This window comes from Mastomys coucha, unplaced genomic scaffold (assembly GCF_008632895.1).
Source record: "Mastomys coucha isolate ucsf_1 unplaced genomic scaffold, UCSF_Mcou_1 pScaffold6, whole genome shotgun sequence".
Classification (NCBI taxonomy): Eukaryota; Metazoa; Chordata; class Mammalia; order Rodentia; family Muridae; genus Mastomys; species Mastomys coucha.
The window spans coordinates 6,826,533-6,854,486 of NW_022196912.1; the positions used below are offsets into that span (position 1 = coordinate 6,826,533).

Below are 27,954 nucleotides of genomic sequence, written 5' to 3' on the forward strand. Positions count from 1 at the left end.
CTTTTTGGTAGCTTTAAACATGAAAGAGCTATAGTCAACCTGCTTACTCATCTCTTACTTGGATGTCCCAGGATGACTTCTGTGGGGTCATTTTCACACTGAACCATTCCTATTCTCCAGGTCACCCATATTAATCTTACTTTCCCAGGTAGGTCAGAGGCTCCTTGGACAATAATTATACCTTTTTCTATCCCCAGTTAGTGATCTTGGAAAAAGTAGCCCAGTGGTACTGGCCCAAAGATACATCAGGTACTGGAAAAAATAACTATCTATCTATCTATCTATCTATCTATCTATCTATCTATCTATCTATCATCTATCTATCTACACACACACACACACACACACACACACACACACACACACACACACACACGAAGAGCACTTCCTCCCTAGTGGTTGGCTCATGGTACAGGTGTATTTTAACACATCAGGTTTCAGTCACTCTGGTGAACTGCACCTCTATACCTCATACATTTTTTTTTTTTATAATGGGAATTGACTTTGTTTGGAAAGATGACCAATTCACCCCTAAATTTATCAGTTTTCTTTTTTTTTAAGGTCAGATTTTATCTTCAAGTTTTCTGCCAAGTGGAGTGTTTAATCCCCAAAGCTGGGCAGCCAAGGCGGGAGGATCATGAATTCAAGTTCACTTAGGACTAAGTAGCAAATCTGAGGATAGCCTGGGCTATATAATAAGTGTCTATTTAAAAAATAACAAAAACTTTCACAAACAAAACAAAAAAAGAAAACAAAGAAACGAGCAAACACCCTCAAACAAGAACAACGTCCCAACTGCAGGCAGCTGGCACTCGCAGCGGCTCGGGAAGCCAACTCTGCTTCGGTCTGCTGCATTATCAGGTCCCAACTTCCTGTGTTTACCTGGTTCCCAGAGCACAGGCTTTATCTAGTAATCTAGGCTACTTTTTCCCAGATTAATGTGGCTTCCAAGATCACTAATAAATTTCCTCAAAAGAATAAAACTGGGCAGCTATGGCTACAGAAGTGTTTCAACAATATCCCAGCACTTTGGTGGCCATAGTTTGTTTTTAGTAGTAACTGGTTAACCTAGAAAATGTCCATAAGTTAGAACTTGGAAAAAAAAAGAAGTTGGATTCAAGCTGTTGCTAAAAAACCAAAACAGAATTAGCCTGTGCTGTTGAAGCGGTGGCAGATCGGGGAGATCAAAGATCGCCTTCTCTGACTTCTTTGATCCTCAGACTCTTGCTACACTGTGCCTTCCACAGTCCTCCTAGAGGGAGAACAGCAAGCCCATGAGGATCGAACCCAATCCTGAAGCGGAGAGAGCAGGTCCAGCACTAGCAGGCCGATCCAGGTAAGAAGCTTAGCTCCCTAGAAACCTACACACAGGCCAGGCAGTGGTGGTTCACGCCTTTAATCCCAGCACTTGGGGGGCAGAGGCAGGCGGATTTCTGAGTTCAAGGCCAGCCTGGTCTACAGAGTGAGTTCCAGGACAGCCAGGGCTACACAGAGAAACCCTGTCTTGAAAAACAAAAACAAAAACCAAAAACCAAAAAACAAAACAAAAGAAAAAAAAAACAAAAAGAAACCTGCACATAGACATTCCTGATAACATGGCTTACATGGTGCTGATGAATCTCATATGGATGTAGTACTGAGCCAGCAAATGTTATTTTTACATCCACCCAAACTATGGGAGCTGATGGAGAAAATTCTTTTTGCCTGGGATCCATGCTGGTGTTCTCCTTAGAACATCATGTTGAAAACAAAATGTTCCAGTGGGGGTGAGGGTTGCAACTTCCTATTGGCTCGGCCAATTACATTCATCCTCATTCCAGGAAGAGAGGTCTGCTTATCCTCTTGCTTCCCAAGTTCAACACTGATTGCCCAAGATACCATCCCTAAACAACCATCCCAGAGATCCCTGGGCTACATGCATACAGTCTGGCCACCTCACAATAAACAAACCAGCTGACATTTCGGTTACATATTGTCCTCTTGGGATTCTAGTTTCTGTTTGTTAGTCCTTAGGCTCCAGCCTGACAGTCAGACAAAATGCAAGTTTCTGGACACCAACTAACTGGGTTTGAATTCCGGCTCTGTCACTGTCTGCTGTGTGGCCTCTCAGGACAACACTCCTATTTCTTGGGGCCATGCAAAGACTGGGTTAGCAGGATTTAAATTGCTTCAAGTTGAGCCTGGCATTTTGGAGTACTCTGTGAGGTGTTGGTATACTCTATCATTACTGAGCCAAGACTGGCCCTGAAGCGGAAGAGGAACACTAGCCCATCTAGAAGATGCCTCTCTCCAATGTTCCGAACTGGAACCAGTAACCATCTATGACAAAACACCCAAGAACATCAACTAAAAAGAGGCATGGTCTATTTGAGTTCATGGTTTCAGCCCATGCTTCATGACTCCATGGCTTCTGGGCCAGTGGTTTGCAACATCATGCCAAGAGCTGATGGTGAGTGGAGGCAGGAAGTACAGAGTAGGGGTGAGGGCTGGGGTAAGATACGCCACGCAAGGACTCTCCCTTCTATGAAGTCCCACCTCTGGAGTTTCTGTCGTCTCCCAACAGCCTATCAAATTGAGTCTGGAGCCCTCAAGATCCAGGGATCTTCCCACCTCTGAACTTACTTCATGGAGGATGAATTCTTGAATACAGGAGCCTCTGGGGAAACATCTTAAATCCAAATAACTATTATCTATTTCTGTATTGATGAGATGGTCCCAAAATGTGACCTTCCTTGGGGACAAGACAGAGGCAGGTGGATCTCTTTGAGTTCAAGGGCAGCCTGGTCTACAGAGTGAGTTCAAGGAGAGTCAGAGCTATACAGAGAAACCCTGTCTCAACAATGCACCCCCCCCAAAAAAAAGGTCTTGTAGATAAGCCCGGGCTGAGGTAGGGAATTTCACTGAATTGAGCTTTGGAAAAGAAGCAGTAAGCAGAAGCCCTATCCACAGGCGCTCTTAGTGTTGTCATTCCATCCACGCCTTTGCAGCAGGTTACGATTAGAATGGCCTTCCCGGGGGTTCCTGGTGAATTTCACATCCATAGACCCTTGATGTCAGATTTGCATGAGATCTTACAAATCACACATTCTGAGTTCCCCTGTGTCCTTTGCCATCTCTGATTATGAACAATCAAATCAGTGCCCACAGAAGTGTTTCTAGGCAGCCTTGTAGACAGAAGCCAGAACTAGAACAGCCATTCTCCCTCTGATATACCATGGTCCCCACAAATCAATAGGGTACCGTGAACTCAAATGGCCTGGTGGGCTGTACCCACCAGCTGGCAAGACCTTCAAAGCTACAGCAGAGGGGTTACCTGAAGTGTCAGAGCCTATGGGAACAAAGAGTCCAGGCTATGTGAGGAAAGGCCATTGCTTTGGGGGAGAAATTTCAATAGACAAGGCAGAAACTTCTCCCTGGAAATGACCCATGTGACTCTCTCTGAGGAAAACATCACACCACTATCAAAATACAACACCCATCTAAAAATAGAGACTCTAAAAAAAGGGAGTAAATCCTGAAATCCAATAGATGAAGGTGCTAGGGAGAGATCGAGAGGGCTGACATCAGCTGTGAGGAAACTGGTTTTGTTTGGTCAACAGGTTAGATAACTTTGGCCTCTAGTTTTAGATTTCTACATGAAACTTTTCATTTGGATTAGGAAATGAGCAATTGAGATACAAGTGCCTGCCACTTACCATAGCTGGCAGCAGCCTACATCTCCCTCTCCCATTAATCCAGAGCTCCATGGTCAACAGTTCTATATCAGTCAGTAGAAGCCTATGCCTTCTTCACAAGCTGGCTGGCCTTCTAGATACAGAAGGAAATGGAATGTCTGATGCCAGTTTTCTCTTCCAGACCTCTCATGCCTCTGGGCTCCTGGGTCATTCAAATGGCTTCCTCAGATGTCCCTGCTTGCCTATCTTTTCCTCAGTTCATGGAACACATGAGTTGCATAGGCTGTCATTTCTAAGTCGTCATTCTCTAGAACATCTTTAAGGAGGTCTCCTCCAGAGTGAGTCTGGACTCTTGTCTGGCACTGTTAATAGTTCTAGCACTTAGTCAGAATCTCTTACATGAAGTTGTCTTTCTAACCAAGGCCCAGAATAAATCTGTCGTCCCTGCACTGTCTGCCATTCAGGATCTAGTCTATGAAATCTCTTGCTCTTTAAAACTCTTTGTCTCCCTGTCTCTCCTCAGCAGTAACTGGGCAGAGCCCATTCCTTCCCTAGCTGTCCCTGAAGTGATCTTCTTCTACCCCAGGAGGCAAGCGTAGGTGCTGTGATCCCGTTCCAGCTCTGCCTTGCTGGGACTGTTAACGTGAAGCTGACAAAGTGGGGCTGCTCTGTCAGATGGGGAAAGTGGCATGGGAAGGCCATCCTGCTGAGACATGCATGGGGTCTGCATGAGCACACACCCACACACTACCTCAACCAAGGCAACTCTACGAACCCTGTGTACGAATACAGTGTTAGAATAAACAAATAGTTTAGCAGAATGAGTAAGCATGTTCCTTCATGTTAGCAAATGTGCCAAACACACTCAATTAGAAGAACATGCAAGCATGCACACAAGCGCGCGCGCACGCACCCCCACACCCCCACACACCCCCACACGTCAAAGGTGTTTAACTCTTGGTCTGTGCTATGTCAGCATCAATGGGTTATGTAGAAGCTACAGTAAAGTTTGTATCATAGAATGTGAGAAATACAGTGCTGCTGATTGTGTTTCTGAGAGGCCAGGGCCAGCCCTCAGGCAAAGATGAACAAGGACTGTGGAGAGTCTAATTTTTCAGATCAACCCTGCCAGAAACCAAGCATTTATGGCCACCTTCTACCTTCAATGCATGATGTCTGTACCAGGGCCCTTATGTAGACTAGAAGCCTGGAAACCATCCAGCTGGAGCTTACTAAGAGAAAGGAGAGCAGGACTTCTGTATGACAGATGCCATTTTATGAATATATGCATCAAGTGCGTTTTGTTTTAAAAAAAATCAGGAAACACACATAGTTGTTCTTGTACTAGTCATTTGAATTATTCTTTTTTGTATCTTTTGAATTTTCCAAAATTTCTACAAAGAATAAACATTCTTGGTTTTGGCACAGCGGGGCACACCTTTAACCCCAGCACCCAGGAGACTAAAATAAGTGGATCTTTGTGAGTTTGAACACAGTCTGGTTAGTGTAGTGAGTTCTAGGCAAGCCAGGATTACATAGTAAGATCTTAAGAAAAAGCACTGTGTTTGGGAACTAGAATGAAGCCAGCATTTTCCACACTGTGGCACAAGGAGCATGCTCCCACAAGCTAAGATCACAACCTCCTCTGGCCACTACTATATCCTGTGACTGAGAATATGGTGCCTCATGACCTGGCACATAGTAGGAGGTCAACACATCATGACTGAATAGAAGAATGTGAGGCTCCATCATAGCCAATTCTGGATTCAGCAAGACACACAAACCCTGGGGACAGCTAGTCAAGCCAAAACGACAAGCTCTGGGTTCAGTGACCAAGGCCTTGTTTTAAAAATGGGACTTGATGCCCCATACTCCAAGTTCACCTCTGGTTTCACATGCTAAGATGCAGGTGTGCACATCTATACATGTGTTTAAATGCGCCTATCACCCCATCCCCAAGGTTAGAGCATTATTGTTTGGTTGGTTTGGGCATTTTGCTTATTTGTTTGGTCTTTCTTTGAGTCAATCTTCTTATACAGTGGAGAGTCACTTCAAACTTTCTATCCTCCTGTCTCAGCCTCCAAGTGTTAGATTTATAGGCCTGTGCCAGCGGTGATAAATTTTATGTTCATTTTATCATAATCACACGTGGAAATAAAGAATAGAATAATCAAGCTTGCCTTACTATATCACGTGAAGAGGATGAGCTAAGCTGAAGCCTTTGAAGGTGACTCTAGTTCAGGCATTTGGCTTCCATACGTACAAGAATGCTACCTGACATGATGTGACAGCCTCTAGACTAAGAGTCAGTACTCCTCCCTGCTCCTTCCTGTCTGGCCCGGGGTGGGGACACTAGAGCAAAGCAACTCTATAACCTTGCGTTTCATTCTAGAATGGGTTCTTGCTTCAAGATCTGAGTGATCAATTTCTCCATCAGGCCTGATTGGTATGAAATTATGTGGCCCCTCTACTTGCATTCCCATCCCCACCCCTCCACAGGCATGTCCCTCAGTGCTCCTCAGGCAAGAGAGATTGCCACTCAATGCCTTTAAATACTGACCCTCCTATCAGAGTCTCCGTAAGCCCTTGGTTGCTTGCAGGCCACAGGTCCCCTGAGTGTGTAAACTGGCTAAACAAGAGAAATGGCACTGCTGCCCAGCACCCTCACACAGGATGCTCTTTGGCACCAAGGAGATGTGTTTCCTATTATAATCACTAGATAAGCCACTGTGCCACATAGAGCCCAAAGCATCCATGCAGACTCACTTCACCTAAGCCTGAAAATATTTATTACCAATGGTAGCACTATGGCTTAGAATCTTCTTCTGGCAAGCTTGTAGCATAGAGTACCCGAGGGCTACTAATCCAAACCAACTAGAGGTATTGCATATCTCGTCGGGCTTTTGTTTTCCAGAAACAGCCAGCAAAGGAGCCAAAAGCCCTCCAACTCCTCCCAGACCCTACCTCCTCCAGCATCACGTGATCTAGCAGGACCATGGCTCCCAGACCCTACCTCCAGCATCACGTGGTCTACCAGGACCATGGCTCCCAGACCCTACCTCCTCCAGCATCACGTGGTCTAGCAGGACCAAGGCTCCCAGACCCTACTTCCAGCATCACGTGGTCTAGCAGGACCATGGCTCCCAAACCCTACCTCCTCCAGCATCACGTGGTCTAGCAGGACCATAGCTCCCAGACCCTATCTCCTCCAGCATCACGTGGTCTAGCAGGACCATGGCTCCCAGACCCTACCTCCTCCAGCATCACGTGGTCTAGCAGGACCAAGGCTCCCAGACCCTACTTCCAGCATCACGTGGTCTAGCAGGACCATGGCTCCCAAACCCTACCTCCTCCAGCATCACGTGGTCTAGCAGGACCATGGCTCCCAGACCCTACCTCCAGCATCACGTGGTCTAGCAGGACCATGGCTCCCAGACCCTACCTCCAGCATCACGTGGTCTAGCAGGACCATGGCTCCCAGACCCTACCTCCAGCATCACGTGGTCTAGTGGGATCATGGCCTACCTCTCAGATTGCTCTCTCTGCTCTCTTAGACTTGTCTGATTACTTATTAGATTTGCCATCTCTATCTCTCTGCTGATCATCTTGCTTTTCTGCCACCCTTTTTTTTTCCTTTAGGGTTTACTGTTCTGTTAAAAGTCAAAACAAACATTAGAGTTCCTTGAAACTACAAATTCTCTCCTATGTTGTCAACACTTGCTCTGGGCAGCAATCCTCATGCCCACAAAGATGATTAAATCACATTTGAAAACCATCTCCAGTTGCTTTTTAAGGATTTTCCATGCTGCAGTTCCCCAGGGCTGGAGGGAGGCTGGCCAGCGGAGACCCTGGAGGAGCTCAGCCTCATTTCCCCAGTTTCCTTCACTGCAAAATCCTCCAGGATTTGGCTTCCCAGGCCTGGCAGGAAATGCCAGAGGGTGGGGGACTGGTACAGTGTGCAGAGCTGCAAGTTTTAAAGAGGCAATACCACGGTGAATACTGGCCAAGTCAGGTTTTGTAGGATCTGTTGGAAGGATGGTTTTGTAATGGTGATGGTAAAATACAAACACACAAAATCTAAAGGGCCTGGGAATTTTAATTTTCTGTTAACCACAAAATCAAAATAAATCTACCTCCCAGGAGCTCTCTGAGCTCTAGTAGCCAATGGAAGAGGCAATTTCTGAAAAAGCAGCTTCAGCACAAGGCTCTAACCTGGAGCAGGAGGGCCAGGGCCATGTCCTTGAAAGCCAAGCCAGGCACCTCAGCCCCCTAAAGAGGGCCCCAGCACTACCATGTCCCTTTCCCTCAGCCTCTGACTTAGCAAGAATTTGTTTTCCTTATTTTACTCAGTAGGCACCCCTCCCCCAAAACCATTCTCAGGTCATTTGTCCACAAAGAAGCAGGAGAAGGGATCTGTGAAGTCTAGCATAGGAGAATGTGAAAATGAAATGTAGAAAGAACTTTGGAGCCATCTCTAGGTGCCCACCTTCTTCCCAATGCTAACCCATTTCAAAGGCCAGTTCTCTAGCGTCCCTAGCCTGATTCAGATTCTCTAGAAACTCAAAAACACAGCAGGATCTTAAGTCTAGCACAAGGTCTGAATTTGATGGGTATGTATTTGTGGTTTTATTGACTGACCTATCTGACCATGCTCATTAGTGCTGGGTGCTGGAGTCATTTCACTTGCTTCTCATCTTCCAGAGTCCGTGGAAGAAGACTACAGCACAGTTGACAAGGACAGAACAGCTTAGTAGAGAGAAATCTTACGTAACTATTTGAATTTAGCCTGGCCCCTCAGCATTAACCACTAGGTTAATGCTAATGGCTCTGCATAGTCATCATCACTGGGTGCCAGAGGAGACACGGGGCCTTACTTTACACTCTCCCAGGCTCTGCCAGCCAACCCGTACATGGCACCCAGCTTAAAGCTCTGCATAATCTACCAGGACGCTCTCAAGGCAGTTTCCAGAAGAGCTATTTCTCTCTGTATACTAAAACCTGAGTCTATCAGTGGCTTTTCTATTCTGTAACAAGACATCATGACCAAGGCAACCTAAGAGCAAGGACTTTCTTTGTGCTTATGGTTCCAGAGGGGTGGAGTCTATGATGACGTAGCAAAGACACTGCGGCAGAAGCAGCAAGCTGAGGGCTCAGATCTTGAGCAGCATGCAGGAAGCAGAGAGAGCACGTTAGGAAAGGAGGGAGGCACCTGAAGTCCAAAGCCAGTCCCCAGTGACATAGTTCCCCCAACAGAGCTGCATCTCTTAAGCTTCTTCAAATACTGCCACCAACTGGAGACCAACCATTCAAATATCGGAGCCTGAAGGGGGTCCAGCTCATTCAAACCACCACACTGAGGCTCAGCCCAGACCTGACTCAACACCCGCTGTTGCTCTGCCTGCTCTAATCAAGGATGAGACAAAAATTGTAACAGGATTGAAACAGATCTTTGGGGGTTTGAATCATATATGAAAATCTTAGTCAAAACCACAGTGGTATGGTGGATGAGGAACGGTACTTTTTCAGGGAAAACAACATCCAAGCAAGATTGAAAATTGACCACGGATTGTGGCTGCCCTCTCTGCTTCCACTCATGCCCAAACCTCACCCTTCAAAAGCAGTGCTGCTCCACTAGACCCTGAAGAACACAGCTCCCTGGTCTTCTTGGTTTGAATGTCACTGAAACACTAAGGATTACTTAGTGCTAATTTACTGCAGATGTTAGGATGAGCCCCAAGTCCTGTACCCAGTCACACAGTCACACAGTCACACAGTCACACAGTCACACAGTCACACAGTCACCCCTCCTCAGGCAAATCTGTGTCATGCTGATAACCCCACACCCAGTACCCACTTCAATCAGGATAACAGCCAGTCTTTAAAACCAGGACTGTTGGCCAGTAAAGCACAAGTCTGTTTTTAAAAATTAAATTTAGGGTCTTTAAGATGATTCTTCAAAGGTTCGTTTTATTAGTAAATCATTGCCCTGTAGTAAGATTAAATTATAATTTAATTATAATTAAGAAAAATAGAATATATACATGCTATATAAACAGGTATCAACCTGCTCTTGTGACTCTTTCTGTGACCTAACACTGGCCTGAAGGAAGGACCAGTCAGTCTCTGAACTGCAGAGGAAATTTTGCCTCTTTCCTCCAGCCACCCAGACCCTCAAAACCAAGCCAGTTCATTTCCTCTGCCAAAAGTAAAATTCATGGCATTCTGCAATGCCCCTTTGTGTGTCAAAGAGAAACCTTGATTTTGACATTCTTCAGTGCATGATTTCTGTAAAAAAAATGGTGACACTGATGATGCCATTGTCCTTTCTCATTTGCCCATCAAGCAGACCTTCAACTGTGACTTTCTAGGAGCCACTGTATATAGAAACCCCACAGAGCCTTCATGACTAGATCTGGCTCTTTCAGGCTCCTGGGCCTTTTGACCACAAGTTCAAAGAAAGAACCTTAATATGGCTCCCTCTCTACACAGTGACATTAGTCAGAAGACAGAGATGGGCCTTGAGAAAAAGTGTTGGGGCTCCACCTGGCTCAGTCACAGCAGATAGTCACACCAGATCACGACCTCACAGGGTCAGATCCCAGCAGCCAGAGGCAGCAGGTCTGACTGCCAACATACACTGCCTGTGGATAGCAAAACCTCGTATTCATAGGCCAGAGACAAAACTGATGCCAACAGGCATGAGATTCTAGGTTTAATACCTCTAATACCCACCACACACATGACTATTGGTTCTCTGAAACAATTTTTTCCAGTGGTACAAAGAGAAAAGTAGACTAAGTGGCTTTTGTTGTTGGTTGTTGTTATTGTTTTTAAGACAAAATTCAAAACTACTGGATGTAAGCTCATGTGAAAAGAGCCACAGACAGTAGAGACATATCAGACCTGATGCATTTCTCCTTAATCTTGAATTAAGTCCTAAAGGAGTTGGATATGGTGGCTCACGCCTATACTGCCAGGACTTAACAGGTGGAGACAGGATTGTCTCGAGTTTCAGGCTAGTATGAACTGGACTTCAGAATGAGGTCCCATCTCAAAACCAAAACCACAACAGCCAAGCTGTAGTGGGAAAGAAGAAAGCCACGCCCATGTCTGGACTTGAGCACCACACTGGACTCTGCATCTGTATACACATGAACTCACATTAATCTGTTTGGCATTACACAACACAAATTTAAAAGAGAAATAACTTAGCTACCAGTCCAAGGCTTGCCCAGAAAAGAAACATATTCTTATGAAGCGGGGTCTCTGAGGACAGTTTCACAGAGAGAGCAACTCTGGTGCCCCTGAAAAATAAGCCAGAGAATGGCCGGACATTTTCAGGTGGTTCTCACTTCTGAAGAGATCAGAAGGATAGGAAAACTTTCCTAGATCAATGTTGCTTAATGTGGACTGGGTGTCAGGCGTGGGTTGATGGGGAGAGTCAGGACCAAATACATTGGGCAATCATGGATTAAACTAAGGTAATCTTTCTTTGTACGCTGCAGGACTTTTCCAGGATTCCAGTGAACAAATGTGTCCTGAGACTACTGGATGGAAGCTCGGGCCACAGAGTCTTTCATTCTTAAAGCTCCCCAGATAAGCAGGGTTCTGAGAAACTGCCTTGGAGATGGAGGTGGGGGATGGAGCAGAGAGGCTGTCAAGTTTCTGATGGCAGGAATGGGGTCTTGTTCACCAGGACCTAGCATATGGAACACATGTGCGCATGCACACGCACACACACACACACACACACACACACACACACACACACACACATGGGCACCTACACATGTGCAACTCTTCACTGTCTAGGGTCCAGGCAAGAACAGGTAGGAGTCCAGATTACCTTCTAAAGATCCAAACACTACAGGTTCATAACGCACCCTAGAAGCCAACACTACAGATCCATAATGCATTCTAGAACTTCATAACACACCCTAGAAGACTTTCTCCCCCACATATCCCCTAAAAGGAAAATAAAATAACAATTTCATGAAGAACACGTGCTTTCTCCCTATTAATACCAAACCTGGTGAGGGGGACGCTACAATGTCCTTTACTGCCACCTGCTGGCAGATAGACACACATATGGTGACTTTTATAATGGTTGCATTTCACTGTGGAATTCCAAGCATGTGTTTAGATTCAGCATCTCCTGTGACATCACACAAGTTGGAAGGATTAGGGCAGCTTTTGCTTTTTTTTTTTTTCTTTTGAGCTGAAGCAGCCCAGAAGTGGTCTTACTGCTGATAGAAAGGAGCTGGAGCGCGGTCTACACCACATCTGTTGGTTTTTCCAATGAGTCAACACTGGGGTTAGCCATTTGGCTTTGTGTTGCTACAATTTTTAAGAGCACTATCGATCTTTCATCCCTCCCTGCACAGGCGCACATGGGGGGCGGGGAAGTCCCATGGCCCTGAAAGAAGACGGTGTTCAAGCGAACGCCCATCTCTGCAAGGGTAAAATCCACTCCACTCCGCCACACAAAGTCTTGGAGACAGGCATGCAGACAGTCAAAATTGGTCTCTGGCAGCTTAGATTCCATGTGTCAGGCCCCACCAAACCACCTAAGAGGTCAGCTGGCCAGCCCCTTCCTAAGCATACCTTGGTCTGGAAGCAGCAATAGAGTTGGGTTAGATAAGGGTGTTTCCGAGCCAGAGCCAAAATCCTCTTCTCTGTCATTGTGCAGTCCACGTCGTCATCTTGCAGGATGACGTCCTTCTTCAAGACCTTCACAGCATAGACCTCATCTTTGCCCTTGAGTTCCGCCAGCATGACCTGCAACCAGTTTTAACACGTCTGGTCAGTCTTCGCACACTCGGAATCAGAATCGAAGGATGTCAAATGTCTAAATGCTAATTACTTTTTTCCTTTTATTTTTAATGATGACACTTAGGAAGTTACCATTTTAAATGCTTAGGGAAACTACCTAACTCTGTCACAGTTCTCAGGTAAGAGAAGTTTAAGGCACTCGGGTTAAGTATTTATCCATTTCTTCATCTCCATTAGTGATACTGTAATTATCAGAGAGCAAATGTAGCATGCTTTCTATCTCTTTCTCCCTTTATCCTTCTTGCTTTTTTTCTTTCTTCATTTCTTTTGACAGTTCACACTATGTAGCCCATATTGGTCTTGAACTCACGACACTTCTGTTTCACCCAAGTGCTGAAATATTAGGTGTGCCCCACCATACCACACACAAATACAGACTTTCAGAAGAATCAATATGTTATATGTATTTTCCTACCAGGTGTCCATTTCTATCATGATTGCTGGTACTCAGTTCAAAGTAAATACACTATAATTAATTCTGCTATCTCCTTCATATTAGAAACTTAAGTTAGACCTAATTACGTTCTATATAAGTTGCACCGAGTGCTTTTGAACACAAGTTAAAATTTTCTTTGGCATTATATCCTTGAAATAGAAGTTTTCAGAACTAAAGGGTTAAACATTTACACATTTCCTGATTTTTTAAAAAAGACTTATTTGTTTGCTTATTTATTTTGGTTTTTCAAGACAGAGTTTCTCTGTACAGCCCTGGCTGTCCTGGAACTCACTCTGTAGACGTTTGTTTATTTATTTAAGTACACTGTAGCTGTCTTCAGGCATACCAGAAGAGGGTACCAGATCCCTTATAGATGGTTGTGAGCCATCATGTGGTTGCTGGGAATTGAATTCAGGACTACTGAAAGAGCCATCAGTGCTCTTAATTGCTGAGCCATCTCTCCAGGTCACATTTCCTGGTTTTTAAGAGGGCTACTTTAGTGAATAGTGTCTATGAGCATGGGGCTCCTTTCACCTACTCCTTCTGTTGGCTTGCTTCCTCTTCCTTGACAAGTGGACATTACCCTGATTCTGTTTTCAACTTGCAGCCTACCTTCCTGTGATATTTATTTTCCAATCGATTCTCTCTGTAGGAGAGTTACTTTTTCTCCTCTGTCTAGTTATTTGTGGGGTTGTTACTTCTCCTAAGTCGGCACACATATGAGACGCACAGACAAACCTCTTGCTTTCTGCACCAGCCCTCCCTCGCCTGCCTCACGAGAGTAGCTGCTATCTTACCTTACTGAACATAACTCTATCTTTATGTATTTAATCCTGCCCTGTGTTTGCCTTTCCAGTTTTATCCAGTGCTGCAGGTATAGGTAAAGACACAATTCCTTCCCCTGATGGCTATGGGGAGTCTATTTTCTTGGCTTCTGCCTATCAGTTGGTGTTTTCATTTATCTCCAAATAGTCACAGGTCATTCTCCTTCCAGGGGACCTTGAAGAACGCTATTCTAATGTTGCCATCAAAGTAAAAGAACAAAACCCAAGGAACGTGGGAGGTTGCAGATTCTGTCACCTACAAAATACAGCCTATATAAAACAGGCTCCCACCTTCTTGTGATGGCTGTGATTTTGTCTAAGAAACTAGCTAAGCACTCAGGGTCTTCAGAACTCCTATCCCGTCTACGTTATGTGCAGGCCTGGGAGTTCTGAACGTGCTCATTTCCCTAAAATCTTGCTCATATTCAAGCGTAACCCTGCTCAGAGCCTAAGCCGGAGTTGCACCTAAACCAGAGGCCTGGGGTCTGTTTTTTATTTAGCTAGTTTTTAAAGAATGTGATCGCTTCAGCAGTTGCCACCTGAGGAAATTCTAGTAACCTCCCTACCAGATGATCTCAGGACAGATAGGGCCTGTGAGAGCCTGCAGAGCAGGCCCTGTGCCCAAGGGCTTCGCAGAGCCTTCTCTCAGAATGGCCCTGGAATGGAAGATTAGGCCTTTAGCTTCTGGCTGCTTCCCAGAGCCCAGCACACATGAGAGCCCCCGACACCAAGAGCTGCTTACCCACCAGGTGAAGGAGGCATTGAGACAGACAAGGAGAGAGATAGTCAGATGTCTGAAATGCCCCTCATTTTTCTGGGCTCTTTGTCTTCCTAAAAAAAAAATCAAATCTTTGCATTTTGTCAGGCCCATCACTGAAGGGCACAGCCCCACAAGGCAAATGGTACAGCAGAGAGCTGGGGGAAATGTCCTCAAGGACAAAGGCCCCGGGTCCACTACACAACCTCCAGCTCTCCTCTCACACGGAGAGGAAAGGCAGAATGTTTAGGAAGCACCAGGAAAATCAGTTAAAGGACATGCAGCTTCCAAAGTCCTACACAGAAAGGTTTGCTCTGAACCTGGAGTCTACAAGGACAGGTGCTTAGAGTTCATGCTTAAAGTCTTCCGACTGAGAAAGCGGGATTTCAGATGGCTCTCTGCACAAAGGAAGATGCGTGCACAAGGAGTTGACAGTGGAAAGCAGGGAGTACATGATAAACACATGAAACCTCAGTGTGCTCCCTCCCTCCTTCCCTCCTGCCCTCCCTTCCCCTCTCCCCTCCTTCTCCCATGTAATAAGTGAGAACAACTGAATCCTGCAGAGAAATGCCCACATACCTTGCCAAAGCTGCCTTTGCCCAACACCTTGATGAAGTTGAACTCATCCAGGCCCAAGCGCTTGGCCTGGCCTTGCCGGACTTCACCGTTCTCACCAGGGCTTGCCAGCTGGCCATCAGCAGCCGATGCTCGGTGCTCCTCTCCTCGGTTGTCAAATGACAAGGCCTTCCGGATGTTGTTTTCAAGTTCTTTTAGTTCTAGGACCAAAGGTAAAAAGGAACTAAATTAGAACATACCTCACGAGCCATTTACATTAAGATTCAGTATTCAGAACCCATGGTCATCCTTCACTTCTTTGTGCCATTTACATGAAGACTCAGTATTCAGAACCCATGGTCATCTTTCACTTCTTCATGGTGGCAGATCCAGGGGCAGCCTATAGTTCCCTTTATCTGTCTAACACCTTTCTTCTGGTACCTAATGCACAAGGCATCAGTCTACAAAGACAAGGAGGACACAGTCCCTGATCTGTCAGAAGTCAATGCCCCCAGAGGCCTCTGAAGGCCTCCTAGCAACCTTGTCCATAATCTAGGCGTGCTGAGACTGTAAGCCTTTCCTGGATCTCTGAGGACTCAGGGGCAACAGGCACCCTTCCCCTTCAACTTTCCTTTGAAGATGAGAACACTCAGAATTCACTCTCACAGGCATTACTGGGGACTGAATCACTCACTCACCCACGGGGCTGTGAACTAGAACTAAAAGAACCTGAAAACAACATCTAGGAAGCCTTCGTTTCTCTAACTGTCTTTACTTAGCCTTCATGTTGGCTTTACTCTTGAGTTCTTGTCCCACACGAAGCTACCTAATAGAATGAGCCACAGGCTTATCATTAACAAAGACTAGCTTCCCACAGTGGCATGCCACAAACTTATCTCTGCTGGGTCAGGAATTCCGCAGTCCCAATTTCACAACTACGAGATGGTCTTGTGGCCTTCTGGAGTATGTGACCTAAATTACCAGGATGATAGTGCTGGGTGGCCCTTTGACCTTTTCTATCTGAAGAAGGTCTTTTATGGCTAGACATTCACTCACCAACATGAGCACTCGTCTGTGTAGTATGGGTATCCTGACATCCTACTGTAAAAGACTCTCATGAGTAATGGGAGTTACAGACAGGGACAGAGTATTTATGCCTTGGAATGAAGACAGATGAGTGAGCAGCAGCTATGGAGAGGAAGACTCTGCCTCCTTTCCAGAAGGACTTAAGTCCTAAGGGCCCATGCAGAGGATCTGGAGTGAACTCATAATGGGGTGGGAGGACAACAGCCAAGCCTGCAGAGAGCCCTTGCATGACAGACTCAGTAGTTGCATAGCTTACTCACTCCAAAGTATGGCTTTTGTCCTGCTGGGAAGACCTCAGTTGTTAAGAGCATCTTGGAAGGTAGATGTCTGAAGACCCCAAAGCTTGAAGAAAATGGCTTTCTGAATTCTTACAACAGAGGAAAGAGAGTGTCTCACTCATCTCTGTTTTGTGATATGTTACATAGTATTTAGTTCTCATGTCAAGCTGGGAAGTATAAGACCTGTCTGGCTGGTTCATCTGTTTGAATAAAGCCCCAGGAGGCACAGCAGACAGCACACTGGGCAAGAGCCAGGCCTGGATAGCAGGGGTATGTCGCTCCACCTGGGTCTGTTATCATTGGACCCCATCTCTTTGAAGTTTCAGGACATTTAGTATTAAAGGGGGAGAGCTGAAAATGTCTGACTGGCCCAGGATAGGATCTATAAGCTGATTACTTAGGGAGGGATGGAATCTCTCTTGGAATGAAGTAAAGACACAGAAAGTGAAAGAGACCGGAAGAGGCTCTGAGATCAGCTGCTCTATAGTCTCCAGCCTGGTGAACAGCCACTGAAGCAGTCCGACCCCTGATGAGAAGTACTGTGTTGCAGTGATGACCTCCAAATGAGGAGTTCATAGTTCAGGAGAGGCATGGGCTCGTCGCCCAAGACACCAACTTTGTTCTTGGCCTCAGGACAAGCATTTTCAATGCTGAACTCCCATTTCTCAGCCTGTTACCTGGCATAGAGCTGGTGTGAGTAAAATATTAGCAACACTACCACAGGAAGGGCCATCGAGAAGGGCACCGCCATGCGTGAGGTCATTCTGCCTTGTAGGTACGTGAAGCTCTCTCCAGGGATGTTTGGGATCCATTTGTCACCAGAAGGTGAGGCTTCAGACAGAAGTCCCTGTTTAGTTCTAGCATCTCAGATTCCATAAACGTATACACACTATGCCTGCAGAACTTACCGTCTTAAGCATAGTCAGAAGGGAAGAGACATCCAGAGTGTAGGCAGAGGAGAGTCAGGCCTAGGGCTGCCTGCCCCTGCTTCTCAAATTTCACCTTTCTATTGCCATCTGTTCATTGAAAGAATCCTCCCTAATTCAGCCTGATCTCAAGTCTTGGGGTGCCATGATTAACTGGGAGGGCCGAAAAGCAAGTATACAGACGTGTCTAGGTCCAGACAGAAGGATGGTGTGATGAGCAAAGGACTGGGACCTCTCTCCTTCTCTACACTGAAGCCAGGGTCACAAATGAGGCAATAACAGACTGCAACACACACATGTGGGCCTTCCTCCAACCCTAGGCTGGAGGGAAGAGAGGTGAGCCCTCCCAGCTAGAGCCCTCAAGAAAGCCGTGTAGTATGCAAGAACAACTACCATATCAACAAGGAAGTAGTGTGTGGGGACCTGCTGGTGGGGCTGCTGGCTGCACTGAATAGCAAGTGACAAGGATCAGAGGTAAGAGGCAAATCTCAGAGTCTCACCCTGGTCACAAGGGGAGGTGGGCGCTGACTTGGATCGGTCATCTTCAGATGGGGAGTTTCCAGAAGCCGGCTGTGGGGACTCAGCACCAGCAGCGAGCTAAAGAGGACAGAGGATGGAGAGTCATCAGAAAGGAGGCTTGTACCATCAAAAGCATCAAGACACCATACAGAAGCTCAGAAGCACAGCAATGTCCATCAGACGGAGAAAAGGTGCCAACTTAATGGGAAAACAAAACAAAACATGAAAGATCTCCGTTGCCTCAATATTTATTCTTTCCAAAGATAGATGACCTCTAAAGCAAAGCTCTGCTCCAGTCTTTCCACAACACCCCACATACACCACTTCCCATCCCTCACTCCCAAACCTATATAATGCAAACCTATATAATGCAAACCTATATAATGCAAACCTATATAATGCAAGTTCTCTTTCCAAGTCAATGTGATACTGACTAGCTCAACTCCGTTTGGTGTTTACTCATGATCTTATTCACCTGTATATCAATAACAGTACCTGCAGGTGCATATTGTGTGGGGTTCTCTACTTAGACAGACTTTCCAGTACTTTCACTGCCCCTAGTGGCTGGCACAAAGTCATACACATAACAGATGCTCATTAATATTTCCAGATGTCATTTAACCCTGTTAGCGCATTTTAGTGGAAGATTCTCAGTGCCATTTGTTTCCTGGAATAGTGCTGGCAGGTCCAGCTTAAGTGCCAGTATGGATCTAGAGTTCACAAGAATTTTCGCTCCCTCTGCTTTGGTCTTCCCAAGGGTCTGTTCTAGCAAAAGGTCCGAGACTTCTGTGACGATCATTTAGTTTCTGACCAAGGATACGTCTCTCCCCCATCTGTCACGTCATATAGCTGAAGCTTGCTATCAGGACTGTCACTCAGTGGAGACTGCTGGGTGACAGCCATTGGCTTTTTCTCTACCCGTTCCTACATTGCCCAGCTGGCCCTTTCTCACCATGAGTCCACAAATGTAAGACTGCAAATGTAAGGCAGTGGCCAGCACCTCGTCACTAGAACCACAGTCTGTATGGATGCAGGACAGAAGAGGACAGAGCATTTCCCTTTAAACCTCTTCTGACAAAGCCTGTTCCACTTCCAGCAGAGAAAAGGCATTCTTCGGAGAAGGAGTTTCTTTGGCACTCACCACTGGTGCAAGATACCAGAGGCCTTGCTCAGCCTGCCTCTTTAGAGGCCCTAGTATTACTGGCTAGTACCATGTGGCTTTGAAACTCCAGTGCCTTGGGGCACCAAACAAAGTTGTTTATTTTAGGATTCAGAGAAGCTAGAGAAGCCACACAATGTTTCAGGCCTCACAGTTATGGGGAGAGGGCAGTTTCTTCAGGGCTTGCCAAACAGCTTTGTTTGTTAGGAAGACAGAAGGGAGAGTTAAAAAGATGAAAGTTATCTGACCCTCCTTATCAGTGGGAACCAAAGCTTTTCTGGGAGCGCAAGGGAAAGGACATGGGCAGGTTCAAAACCAAGAAGAGTAGGGAATGTAGGTCCTCGGAAGGGACTTCAGGCCCAGGGTAGAGCAAAGGCCGTGAGACACACCTAGGGACAGACTTGCTCTTCTACAAAAGCACTTGGAGAGGTTTGACACCTGGCAGATGGGGCCACACCCTACCCACAGCAGCACTGACTATCCTGATAATGTGGCTCTCTGATCCTCCTCCTCCTCGTAACCTATTTTCCAAAGGCCTCTAATACTTTCTAGAGCAGGTATTCTGGCTGAAGCAGAACCCACTAGAGATGCCCTGAGCTCTGTGTACATCTGCAGGTCTTGACTTACCTAAAGAACAAATTAGAAAACACAACTCTTCCTAATGACACTTAGAATGTCATACGGATAAAAGGGGCTTTGGTCTCCGAAGAAAGGCCATGCATTCTTAAGTAAATTTCCTGATCAACTCGGTGCTAGATGAATGAGCCGGCCCATCTGTGCACACCAGGGCCCAGGTTCAGACATGAACTACTTCATGACAGTTGTGGCAGCAGGCTAGTCTGCTTCCATGCCTAGAGCAGCAGAGATCCCAAGGGAGTTGATTGGAGTCGAATGACCCTTAGATCATCAGAAAACATGGATATTTACATTACGATTCATAGCAATGAGCAAATTTATGGTTGGGGTCACCACAACATGAGGAACTGTATTAAAGGGTTGCAGCACTGAGGAAGGCTGAGAACACTGCTCTAGAGTGTCATGGTTTTTTTCTAGAAGGGACTGCAAGGTCCTCACCTCAAAGCATGTTTTCTCTGGTGAATGTTTTATACTGTTGTGTTCTTGAAAACCGAACTCAGGGTTTCACGGGCTCGTAGAAAAAGACTCTTGCACTAAGACCCCTAGTCCACACATAACTCATAAGGCTTGCTCCATCATCTGCCTCCTCCAATTTTGAGGTGTAATGAGCCTTTCATGTAACCTAGCCTCTTTCTACAAAAACATGGTATTTTGAGTAAGGTGCTGATGCTTCAACCCAGGAATCTTTTACCCTCACATAAGGATACTCTCAGAAGCAGGCCTGGAGAGAGCTCCAGGTAAAGCAGCCGGGATTCCTTACCTTTTTCCTCCTCTGGCCACTGTTGGTGATTTTGTCTGGAGTAACACCGAGGTCAGCCAGCACTTTGGCAATTCCTCTGGCGTCCACCCCGCAGTTGGGAGCCACATTGGTCTCACATCGACGGTGAACATTCATTTTGCAGACTGTAAGGAAACATGGGAGATAGACAGCCAATGCTCATGCTCAAAACATGATGACCTTTACCAAATTACAGAAGGAATGTGCCCATCTGAAAGAGGTTGGAAAATGAAGACAAATATAAATAGATAAAAACCACCGCCTAGTCCATTGGAGAGAACTACTGTCGCCCACCAGCCACCTTGCAGAGGATGGTTGTCCTTGTTCCTCCCTGATGATCTTCCTGCGTACATGACAAGCAAGCAGAAGGCACACTGACATTTCCTTTAGGGCAAGAAGATACTGCCTCCGCAAAAACCAAATTATTTTCACTGACCCAGATGATCCTAGGCCCAAATGGATGCATGCCACATACGTGGTCTGCCCACTGCTCTGCTGTGGGTCACATGATCCAGGGAGCTCCCTGGTAATCACAGGAGATACTCAGCCAGCTTCCAACAGGGTCAGAGGGAAGCAAAAAGCCCTGAATTAGGCCAGAGCGTTCTGTTTGTCCTACACAGGCCTTGCCCTGAGAAGAAACAGCTTGCCTGAGTTTTATTCCTGGGTTTTATCAGATCCTAACAAAGCCTGGAGAAACATTTAAGTCTAGACTACTCCAATCACCCCATATTGCCTGAGGCCCAAGCTGGGAGCATCATGGGGTTTATACTCCATAGGCACAAGCTACCTATAAGACACCATACCACAGAGCATTTACTGTCAGTCCTTTGGCCTAGAATATTATTATATCTGGTTATCAAGAAAAAATACAGAACATATAAAATAGTTTGAGGAGATGGAGCAACGGATCTAGACTCTGACATGGCAAGGGTGATGTTGGAACTCTCAAACTGGAACTATAGCTAATAAGCTTTAAGAGACTCAATGGTAGTTGCCTACCTACTCATGCATAGACCCTGGGTTCCATTTTGGATGGCGGGGATGGGGGGATAGTTTAAGGAGACCAGTAACCTCAAGGTTTCCACTACTTTCCAAACCAAACTGCAGCCCAAGCCTCTGACACAAGGGCCACTGGACGACATTTAAAATCCAAGCTGTCACATGGGTGTGATGACAGTGATTGTTTTACTTGACCATGATCCCAAACTGCAAAGGACGTGATGCTAGCATATGACAGCTCAATTGTTACAAGCGTCCTGTTCTATTGCTAGTTATTGCTATCATCCTCTTACTGTGCCTAAATTTATAATTGCAACTCTGACACATGTATAAGATAGGAAGACACATAGCACATATAAAGTTTATTGTTTGCAGTTTCCAGTGTCCATGAGGGCTCTTGGCCACATCTCCTGCCACTTCCATGAGGGTTTTTGAGTAAATCTGCTTCTTTGTACCACAGTATATTAATTGGATACAGATAGTTTTAGAACAAGCAAAGCCATTGTATTAAAAGAGGGGCAGTGTATAGTGATAAACAAGCCGGCTCACCAAGCAGATGAAATCCCTGGTGTGTATGCACCTAGCAAGAGAGCGCCAAAATGCATCTGATTTAAAAAAAAAAAAATGAAAAAAAATGAATGGCCTCACTATTAGATTCAGAGACTTCAATACTCCCCTACCAGACAGGAACAGACAGACTCAAGGAGACCAGTAACCTCAAGGTGTCTACTACTTTCCAAACCAAACTGTGGCCCAAGCCTCTGACACAGGGACCGCTGCACAACGTTGAAAATCCAAGCTGTCACATGGGTGTGATGACAGTGATTATTTTACTTGATGATGACCCCAAACTGCAAAGGACGTGATGCTGGCACATGAAGAGAGAAAATCCTCAAGGCCATGGTTAAATGCGGTAACTATATCAATCACCTGGATAGAACTGATTCCACTGACTTTCACCAAACAGAAAGACACATGCTGCTGAAACACACAGAAATGTTCCTTCTTATACACCACATGCTGGACCACAAAATGCCTTAAATCAAACTGTTTTAGCACTGTTGTGATTTTACATCCTAGCCTGCAACAGACCATCACATGAGGTGCACATGGTTGTGATTGGGTCCAGGAGCTACAGTATGATGGGGCAGCTGTTCACGAGGAGCAATTGCTATAGAGACATCCATCACTGCACTCCAGCTCTGGAGCTATAAGCATGCTGGGTGCTAGGCCAGTGAAGTCAGGAATGGTCCAGCACTTCCAGATGTTCAGCAGGCTTTAGGACCAGGGCTAGGCCATGCCTGCAGTGGGTCTGAGGCTGGGGTTGACATGGTGGCAAAGGCTTCAGACTACTGGGGCTGTGGAAGTTGGGAGCATCACTAAGCTCCCAACTAAAACACCTCTCTCTATACTACCACACTAAGAACCCGACATGCGCTACAACAACCAGGATATCTACCTGGGAATTCCCCATAATAGCTGGATGGCTAAGGTCCAGGAGAAGGGTGATGATTACAACAGACTACAGCTTTAAGAATGGGAAAGCAGGCCAGAGAGATGACTCTGCCTTTAGAGGCTATGCTCACAACGAAGCTGACAATCACGTCATCAGAGCAGTGCACACGTTGCTAGGAGGAAAGTAAGAGGACACTGACTCCTCACAGAAGCTGGAATCGTAAGGGAGTAAAACCACCAAGAAAACACAGTACCTAGAAGCAGACCCCAGGCTGGAGTTGGGCAGTCTTGTTCTGAGCATGAACTCCAAATTACCAGAGTTCACTTTGTAGGATTGTGAATATACTTTTAACTTTTATTCCAAAAAATTGTATAGTATTTACACAATGTCTGATTTTAGACCACAGTGGAGTGGAACTAGAAGTCAGTAACAGAAAGGTAACTGGAGAATCTCAAGTAACAGGTTGCCAAATAGTGAGGAAGACAAAGGATGACTCCCAGAGGAAAACTGATGTGGAAGGTACAGCTTATCAAAATTTGATGAGATGTAGCCAAAGCAGTACTTAGAGGGAAATTTATAGCACGCAATGTGTATGTATTAGAAGGAAAAGGTCCCTAAAACCAGTCATCTAAGCAACTAGAAACTATGCATCTAAGCATCTAAGAAACTAGAAAAATGTACAAATTAAATTCAGGATAAGGATAAGATAAAAATTACATCAAAATAAATTGAATTATAAATGCAAAGTCAAGTGAGAAATAGCCATTTTGTTTTGTTTTGTTTTTTCACCAGGAAGGAAGTGGGGAGAGAAAAGAGAGAGAGAGAGAAAGAGAGAGAGAGAGAGAGAGAGAGAGAGAGAGAGAGAGAGAACAATTGTTGTTGGGCCTTCTGCATCATAGACAAATGCTCTGTCACTGAGCTACATCTCCAAGCCGCTACAGATCCTTAATATACCTGAAATGATAAATATCAGAATTAAATGTCTGCCAAAGCGCACACAGGGAGAAAAAGCCAATCAGAATAGCTCTTCTACTAGTAAAGTCTAGTCAGTGAACACCTTCTGAAACAGAAAGCACTGGTCCAAGTAGGTTACCAAACATTTAATGGAGAAAACCCAATTCTCTGATGTCTCTTTTAGGAGGCAGAAGCAAAGGAGATACCTCCTAACTCATTACGAATCCATACCACGCAAACAAGAAAAGGCAAAGAAAAGCTAAAAGGCAAGATCTTGTATGTTAAGATGTAAACACTCTAAACAAAAACAAAAAAACCCTTAACAATACAAAGCAAAATTAATCTAAGAATGAATTAAACCTAACAGGGCATTAAATGCCATGATCCTGTGGGATATTTCAGGTGTGGAATGCAGATTCAACATTTGGAACAAGACTTCTTACTGAACCTACAAAGCAGGACAAACACAGGACCAAAGGGCACCACACAGAGAGGGAGGCTCAGGAAAGAGGAGGGAGGGCAGAGGGGGGGAAGGCTCAGGAAAGAGGAGGGAGGGTGGGGGAAGAGGAAGGCTCAGGAAAGAGGAGGGAGGGCAGGGGGAAGAGGAAGGCTCAGGAAAAAGGAGGGAGGGCAGGGGAAGAGGAGGGTCACAGAGAAAACTTCCCTAGAGCCAGTACTGAGTTATAATAAGGTTCTGGATATATGGTTAATAGAAAAGGTCAATCAGTTTCCTATAAACCAGCCATGAATAAAGGGATTTAAAAATTAAAACCATTGCCACTTAAACTAGCACTCCTAAATGAAATAGGTAAAAATCTAGCAAAATACATACAAGGTTCATATGAGAAAAAATATAAAATTATGATTTAAAAACCCTAAAGAATTAAGTTTCTGGAGGTTCATTCCATGATTATGGATCGAAAGCATTGTTGGCATGAATGAGAGGGGATCCTATAGACTCACATGTTTGAATACTTGGTCCCCTGTTGGAACTGTTAGGGAAGGATAAATGGTGTCATTGCGAGTGTGCTTCAAGGTTTCAAAGGACACCCCCAGTGTTCTCCCTGCTTCCTGTTTGTAGATAAACACGTGATCTCAGCTGTTCCTTCTATCATGCTGTCACTCCACCAGCCTAACCAAATGTTTTCTTTTATCAGTTGTCCTGGTCATGATGTCTTATCACAGCAATAGAAAAGTAACTAAAATAAAAGCTCAATGCTGTCAGAACCTTTGCTTTTCTGACTTGAGTTATAAACTTGAGGCAATTCCAAAAAAACGCATTCCAGAAAGGCAAGAAGCCCAGAGTAGTCAGCCTAGTAATGGAGGAGAATAAAGTCAGAGGCCAGACATGAATTCTAAGACTTACTATAAAGCCACAGCAACCATGACAGTACCCAATCAGTTAAAGAAGAAAGTGGTCATTAGAGCAGGACATGGAGCCAAGAAAGGGGCCCATGAAAACATAGTTATTCAATAAGTTACCAGGGCCAATATAAAGAAGTAAAGAAAACTCTTTCTACAAATGGTACTGGGGCGGCTGACATCCACATGCAACAACAACAAAACAAACAAACAAGACCCTCAATTCAGACATAAAAGTGAGCTCAAAATGGATCATAGACCAAATATAAGATGCAGAACTATGTGGCTCCCAGAAAATAACAGAGGTCTTTGGGTGACTGTGGGTATGGACTTAACATTTTAGATATGTCATCAAAGACCTGATCAAGCAGAAAGAAGAAAGAAAGGAAGACAGAGAGAAAGACAGACAGAAAGACAAAGAAAGAGAAAGAAGGGAAGAAAGACAGCAATAGTAACTAATGGTGAGTAAGACTTCAATAAGACGAAGAATCCTGTTCTGCAAAGATGCCATAAAGCAAAGGAGATGACAGGCTGCATACTGGAGAAATGTATTTGCAAAGTATGTCCCTTATTAAAGCCTAGTATCCCAATTAGACCACACCCAAAACTCAACAACTCAATTAAAAATGGACAAAATAAGCGGGCAGAAACTTCACCAAAGATACTCAGATGGCAAATAGATGAGGGTATCGTACATGTTGTGCATCATTAGGATTTAATTAAATTAATTCCTAGTTAGGGTTTCTACTGCTGTGATAAACCACAATGAGCAAAGCAGCTTGGGGAGAAAAGGACTTATTTGGCTTTACACTTCTACACCACAGTCCATTGTGGAGGAAAGTTAAGACAGGAAGTCAAGTACAGCAAGAATCCGGAGGCAGGAGCTGATGCAGGGGCCGTAGAGGAGTGCTGCTTATTGGCTTGCTCGTCATAGCTTGCTTAGCTTTCTTATAGAACCCAGGACCACCAGCCCAGTGGTGGCTTCATCTACAGTGAGCTAGGCCCTTCCACATCAATCACTAATTAAGAAAATGCTCTACAGGCTTGCATGATCTTATGGAGGCATTTTTCTGATTTGAGGGTCCCTTCTCTCTGATGACTCTGGCATGTATCAAGTTGACATAAGACTAGCCAGCACAGAGGAGATGGGGAACTTTCTCTATAACCATGAAGACCTGAGTTTAAGACCCTAGCAACCTAGTAGGAATCTGGGTAGCAGTGGGAAAAAAGGATGCCTGAAGGTCTGTTTTCATGTTTACATGTATACACAGGCACACACCCCCATATAATCATGTGTGTGCAACACACACAGACACACACACAAACACACACACACATGCGCACACACACACACACACACACACACACACACAGAATTTGATACCACTACACCATTCTATTAATATTAAAATGGACAAAATCTAGAACACTGACAACATCCAGTCCAATACTGGTCAAGATGTGGGGTATGAAACCCTCATTCATTGATAGTTCAAGGATGGAGGAAGAGAAGCATAGCCATTTTAGCTATTAGACAACTCAGGAGCCCCTCACTCTGAAAAAGATCTCTTTACCATATAATCCAGCAAGTATACATCTGGTACTCCTTATACCAAAATCAACTGAAAATTTACATCTATGCCAAAAACCTGCCCATGGATATTTTTCCCAGCTGTGTTCATAATCATCCAACACAGGGGACTCTTAGGGCAGTGGTGTCCTCCTGCCTCCTGTGCTTTAAGTGCTGGATGCATGTCATTATAGAACTGTCCAGTCTCACAGATCTTCTGATGCCCGCCATATGCCTCACTGTAAACTGTGGACTTCCCATGATGATAGCATGTTGGTACAGGTCCATGAGTGTTAACCAATGGACCACTCTGGGGTGGAACACTCATGATGGGCCTACTCATGTGTGAGGACAGGGTTCTGTGGGGAATTCTCTACATTTCTGCTCAGCTTTGCTATGAGACCCAAATTTCCCTAAAATCTAAGGTCAATAAAGCAACTAAGAAACTGCTTATATCAAACCAATCAGGTGAGGCTAGGCCTCCTGCTTGCCCCACAGAATGTGATCACTGGCCTGGAGTGGGCAAAGCATAGAGGATCCGGCTGAATGGATGTCTCAGGCAGACAGTGTGGGAATGTGCAGAAGGGAAGTTTTCTTAGTTACAAAAACAAACAAAACTCTACCACAGCCCTCTGGACCTGGACCAGCTATCACTAAGAAGGTCTGAGCATCCTCAGGCAGAACATATAGTCTAGGACACTTTGCCTCTGTTTGGCTTTCCACCCCTCCCCCATCAGCATCAGCAACACTCAACTTTCCGTCCTGCCTGCCCAACAATACTGGACACAACACTCCCTTGCCCAAGAGCAAGTAACTGGCTTGTACAGTTTAATTGCTGGCGCCCTCTGGTGTTTAAATGCCAGACCTGTCCTTCCCTGGGATAGATTTGGGTTGATAGGCTAGTGAACTGGTGGTGGTTTTAAACAGGACTTTGCCTCAGACAACTTGAGAAGTGGCAGAGAAAGGACTTTGAGAAGCCTAGTCCTGGGACAAAGCTGCCTGGGCATAGGGATACTGGGTGACTGAGGTTCCCATTGAGAGCACAGGTTCCTGAAGGCTGTGGTGACACCAGGAAGCCACAGACCAAAAAGTGAAGTGAATGTGCAAGCTGACCAAATGAAACGGGAGAAGTGATCATCAGCACCACACACAC

General features: G+C 45.3%; 1 protein-coding gene and 3 long non-coding RNA genes across 4 annotated transcripts in view; 3 read left to right on the forward strand and 1 right to left on the reverse strand.

Moving 5' to 3' along the window:
• Prkce (protein kinase C epsilon) overlaps positions 1–27,954 on the reverse strand; it is a 506,175-nt gene that overhangs the window by 150,882 nt on the left and 327,339 nt on the right. Inside the window, exons 7-10 of the mRNA XM_031357603.1 lie at positions 20,443–20,585; positions 17,869–17,965; positions 15,103–15,299; positions 12,279–12,452 (exon numbers count right to left, since the gene is read on the reverse strand). Coding sequence (XP_031213463.1) covers positions 12,279–12,452; positions 15,103–15,299; positions 17,869–17,965; positions 20,443–20,585 — 611 coding nt within the window. The remainder of the gene's footprint in view (positions 1–12,278; positions 12,453–15,102; positions 15,300–17,868; positions 17,966–20,442; positions 20,586–27,954) is intronic.
• LOC116080913 lies at positions 1,058–11,668 on the forward strand. The gene is made up of 2 exons (XR_004114667.1): positions 1,058–1,336; positions 11,180–11,668. It is a non-coding gene; the product is annotated as an uncharacterized LOC116080913 (long non-coding RNA).
• On the forward strand, positions 2,021–2,706 carry LOC116080909. The gene is made up of 2 exons (XR_004114663.1): positions 2,021–2,449; positions 2,564–2,706. It is a non-coding gene; the product is annotated as an uncharacterized LOC116080909 (long non-coding RNA).
• On the forward strand, positions 12,406–14,046 carry LOC116080915. Its single transcript, XR_004114669.1, has 2 exons — positions 12,406–12,625; positions 13,937–14,046. It is a non-coding gene; the product is annotated as an uncharacterized LOC116080915 (long non-coding RNA).